At 42.0% G+C, this 5,323-nt stretch overlaps 1 protein-coding gene across 1 annotated transcript in view; it reads left to right on the top strand.

Annotated features, from left to right (window-relative positions):
- Positions 1 to 389: 389 nt before the first annotated feature.
- RBM26 (RNA binding motif protein 26) overlaps positions 390 to 5,323 on the top strand; it is a 101,036-nt gene continuing 96,102 nt past the window's right edge. The window contains exon 1 of the mRNA XM_012637757.1: positions 390 to 942. Coding sequence (XP_012493211.1) covers positions 872 to 942 — 71 coding nt within the window. The 5' untranslated portion in view covers positions 390 to 871. The remainder of the gene's footprint in view (positions 943 to 5,323) is intronic.

The raw sequence follows: 5,323 nt of genomic DNA on the forward strand, positions 1-5,323 counted from the left end.
CATCGCAGCACACACAGAATATGATATTGGTGGGGCACTGAGGTAAACTGAGGCGGCAGCACAGTGCAGGACATCTCGAACCCACCGGCCACCCTGAGTCCGGCACACCAGTGTGGACGCTCTCAATGAGCTATCTGTCCCGCAGGTTCGTTTCAGCTGACACGCCACGGCTTCTTACCCGGGAGGAGCTGGGGCTACTGCTGTTTCTCAAGCCTTTCCCTCCTCGTAGAAAAGAAAGTCGTCATTCATCAAGAGAACCAAAGCGGAAAAAGGCACTAAGACCGCAAGCCACGTTAATACGCAAATACCGAACTACCGCACTTAACCGCCGCGCTCTCGGTCGATCTTACGTCTCTTCCCAGCAGGCTCAGGGAGTCACCGCGAGACTTCATCAATTCTCGCGAGATTTATCGGCAGCCATCTTCTTGGGGGTGCTGAGAGCCGAGAAGACCCCCTGAATCGTTCCCGTTGAGCTGCCCTTCTTCTTCGCTTTCTTTACTTTTGCCTCTTCTGCGTTGCCAACAAGCACCTAGTTCCGAGACTGAGCGAAGGCCTGGGTCTAAGCGCGTGTCGCGCTTCCGGTCCCGGTAGATTTGCTGGGGAACACAGAAGGGGGAGGGCCCGGGCAAACCGTTGCTGTCTCAGCCCGGGCCGGGGGCCAGGGAGGGGGAGCTCCTGGCACCCCGTGGACTCGCGGCCTGCGGCGGTCCCCGCAGAGCTGTTCGCCGATCCGGGCTCGCGGGAACCTGCCACCGGCGCCTCCCACCGCGGCCCACGCGGGCGGCGCGCGGAGGAGGGGGCGGGGGCAGCGGCGGCTGTAGCGGCCACGACCTGGGCGGGCGGAGTGTGACGGGCCTCGGGGCCGCTGTGGATGGTTTCTAAAATGATCATTGAAAACTTCGAGGCACTCAAGTCCTGGCTCAGCAAGACTCTCGAGCCCATGTGAGTATTCGGGGGATATCTCGTTGCAGGGGTGGCAGTGGGAGATAGGTGGACCCACAGATCTGTGCAGTTTCCCCAGGTGCCTGCAGTGGAGGCCGAAACGGTGAACGGAGGTCCCAGGGCTCTGTATTTTCTCTTCGTTCACCCTCGCTTCCAGGTTCAAGATACCCCTGAGAGCCTGAGTCGAGCTTTATTTTGTCTTTGAGCTGGTCTTCGAACCAGTGCCTCCTGCTCTTGTTTCCCCGTTATATGTAGACCAACCCCAACCTCCCCGCACACACCTATATTTTCTGAGGGCCTCAAAACGGATTTCTTTTCTTTTAGTGAATCCGAGAAGACCCTCCTACCTACAGACTCTTTTACCTTGTTTTTTTTTTTTTTTTTTTTAAATGAAGCGAACAGCATTAATTGGGGGTTAGGGCAGTTCTACTTTAAATCACTCACGTTTCACCTCAATACAATCCCTGAAAGAAAGGCCACGTCTCCCATGTGCTGTCTGGCTCATCTGCACCTGTCTTAACTGATTGAAGATGTAACAGGTGCTGAGGTGCCCAGTAAAATTCCCTTTTCCCGCCTACACGTTCGTTCAGTCTTCATCCATATGGAATATTTAGCAGTTTTAGAGTAGGATGCTATGGATGGACGGGGGTGGGGGGTAGTTAGAGTGATGAAATGTCTTAGATTGGAAAATTTAAGGATTTATTAATACAAAATATAGAATGGGGCAAGTGCTTTATCAGAATTGGTTCGTTTACATTAAACAACTTAAAATGCAGTGAAAAAAATTCACTCATTTAATAACTTATTAAGCACCTACTATGTACTGTGGGAGGCTTTGAGGCTAGAGCTTTTAAATTTTGAAGTCGACAAGACATAAATAAGATCTTTTCAGTTATTAATAGAGATATGGCCATTGTAATAATAATCATGTAAAAGAGTGATTAGAGTCGGGGCTAGTTCACATCAGATGGTCAAGGAAGGCCTCTCAGAGTAGGTGACATTTGAGTAACACCGTAGGAGGAGAAGGAGCCATCTATGTTAAAGTTAGGGAAAAGAATGTTCTTTGTAGAAGGAAGAGCAAGTGCGAAGGCCCTGTAGGAAAAATGATCATGGTGTGTTCTAGGAAGAGAAAGGCCATTGTGGCTATAAGGAGCCTTGTGATGGGGGAAATGGAAAAACATGAAGTTGGACAAGTAGATAGGAGCCAAATCATGTATGGGAAGACATTAGATGATTTAAAGCAGACAAGGACGGATTCGATTTTGTTGTAGCTCTGTTTTGTGGAGACTAAGAAGGACAAAAATGGATGCAAGGAGACTATTCTGAAGGGTATTGTAGGCAGAGATTTAGGTAGTTTGCAGCCGAGTGGTAGTGAAGACAGAAAGAATCAAATATGTTTCATAAGTGGATCTTACAGAACTTGCTGATGGATTGAATATGGGAGATGAAGGAAAGAGAAATCAAGGATGATGCCTAAGAAGTTAGCCTAAGCAACTTAATGGGTAATGGTAGAGAGTCTGGGACAGAACAGGTGTAGTGGAGAAGGGAAAGGTGATTGGTTTTGATCATTAAGTATGGAGTTTGTTATGCCATCTGAGATGTCAGATAGGTAGTTGGTTATATGAGTCTAGAACTCAGGCCTGGATGAGAGAAATTTGGAGTCATGGAAATAGTATTTAAAGCTTTGGAATCGTAGGAGATATTCTAGGAAGAATGTGTAGATAGGGAAGAGAAGAAGGCCTAGGACGAGGTAGGAGGAGAACTGGGCTATATGTCATTAAAGTGAGAAAGAAATGTATAACAAAAGAGAGGAGTTGGCTAACTTTATGGGATGCTGCAGGATGGATGGAAAAAAGGCTGATAAATAGTCCTTAGATTTGGCAAGGTGGAGGTCATTGGTAACCTTACCAAAATAGTTTCACTGGGGTGGAATGGTGCTAATGGAAGCCCTGTTGCAGTGTATTTGGAGAGTGGGCAGCATGGTACGGGTGTTGAGAGGGAGAACTAGAGCAGAGTGGCTAGCTTTCAATTCTGCCTCTGCCACGTACCAGCTGTATAAGTTACTTAACTCACTGCTTCCATTTTCTTAACGGTAAGATGGGGAAAATAATGAATATATATTAAGCAAGTCTATAAACGCCACCTGGTGTGTAATTAGCATTCAAAATAAATATTAGGTGAACAGAAAACTTTTGAAAAATGTTTCGGGTTGAAATAGCTCTTCTTTTTTTGAGCAGTTTCATATCAGATGTACTGCCATTTTTTCTCCAGTAACCTGAAGAGAAGATTATAGCTATTCAGAGTATATGCTTATACATTTTTTTTTTTTTTAGTTTTAATAAAACATGTTCTACATATCATAAAGCCTTCTCACATGGTTGTAGCACTGCAGTCATTACTGTTGTAATAAATAAGGCACTGCTAGTAGAGCCTAGACAGAGGTAGGAATTGTGATTGGTCCTTTTCTAATGTACATAGCTGTGGTAAAATTGAGCCCTTATCCAAGTTCCTGTCCCTTTAATTGCTTTTCAGGTGGATTCTTTTAGGTGATGATTATAAAAGCTGATCCCAGTTACTTAAGACCAGTGATTTCTAACCTTGGTTTTGTGAAACTAAAGATCTGTTATCTATAGGGATTTTTACTTTACTTTAACATTGTAATTGAGAGAGGAACATATGAAGGACCAAAGGTAAGATTTAACTTGAAGCTTATATAGAACTTTTTAGCTATTTGTGCTAGTAAAATACTACGTGGGTTTGGACTTACCATGCATTTTGAATGTATTTATTCAGCAGACTTATTGGGTACTTAATCTACTCTGTGCTGACCAGTGTGCTAGGTATTAGGGAAATAGTGGGAAACATGACCTAAAATGACTATCTTCATTTTGTTTACCGTTTAGCAGGGAAGACAGATGTTGAACAGGTCATTATAAGACTAATGAGTGTTGTGAAGAAGTCCAGAATGCTGTCAAAATATATGTCTGGGGAGGTCAGGAAAGGCTTCCCTGGTGTGGTAACATTTATCTCAGCTTGGAAGGATGAAGAACAGTTTGCTGGGGCAAAAGGATGGGAATGGACACCTGTGAAAGCGTTCTACTTGATTATAAGTTCTGTAGGTGTATCAGGGTTCCGAGTTTCCTTTTTCATAAATTAGTGACAATGTAGGTATTAAAATTGCTATCTTGAAGTACTTAGGACTGATGTTTTGTTATCACAAACATTTGCTTAGTCATACTTGCTGCTAATAATAATAATAATAATAAATTAGATGTTGGTCTTCTAACATTCATTTCTTTTTGATAACGTGAAGTCCTGGAAAAAATTTAAGCTCTTTTGTTGTTGTAGGTCAACTTTTTTTAAACAGAAAGTTTTCTACTGTATTTTAAAACTTTTTTATGAGCTTACGTATCACTTAATGTGATAATTTAATAAAGTCATGAACTTTTTGAATCTGAAGAGATACCTCAAGATCTAATCAAGCCCCTCAATTTTTCAGAAAATAAAATTAAGAGTCAGCTAGATCTAATGACTTGCCCAGATTTTGTGAGTTTAGTAGTAAAGAACAGAATGCCTGGTTTTGTGCCTCTGCCACTATGTAGTGCTGTGGAGGTAGTGTTGTGTAGTGGAGAGAAAACAAGCTTTGTGTCCCCATAGATCAGTATTCAAACCTCAGTTCTGTCATCTGTTAGATGAGTGATCTAGGCTTTCCTAATTGGTATAATAGGGAGAATTATACTGTTTCTGTATATAATTGAAAGGGTTAATTGAGATACATATTTAAGAGCCTCACCCTTCTCCTTTCTTAAATACTGGTTGATTAAACACAAATAGATTACATTACTAGTATTGCTACTGTTAGTCTTTTCACCACCACTACTGCTACCACTACCACCTAACACTTATATACTTTGTTGTTAACCGTTTTGTATTACTGTACTTCTAAGGTTTATGAGGTAAGCATTATTTATTTCCATTTTGCAGGTAGTGACACTGACACACTGAAGCATGAAATTAAGATACTTACCCACAGTGATTTAAACTCAAGCTTTTTGATTCTTGATCAATGTATTTTCTTAATTTACTACTACACCATGCAGCATCCTAGTATTTTCTTTCCTATTACTACATTTTCATAGTAGTAGCTACTATTACTGTAAAGGAGCAAAGTTCCAAAGCATCGTGGTTATCTGTGCTTTACACAGTTTAAGAAAGAAACCTCTTTGGAGTTTTTGTAGTATTTTCCCCTTCATGCACTCTTGTTACTACACCTTTCTCACCACATTAAAATTTATTTTTGTTCCTGTCTTATAGGAAGAGTTGTTCTTTTGGGTTTGCCAGATGATCTTTTTACTCTTGAACTTTTTTTTTTTTTTTTTTT

Source organism: Propithecus coquereli, unplaced genomic scaffold (genome assembly GCF_000956105.1).
Source record: "Propithecus coquereli isolate 6110/MARCELLA unplaced genomic scaffold, Pcoq_1.0 Scaffold123, whole genome shotgun sequence".
NCBI classification, from domain to species: Eukaryota; Metazoa; Chordata; class Mammalia; order Primates; family Indriidae; genus Propithecus; species Propithecus coquereli.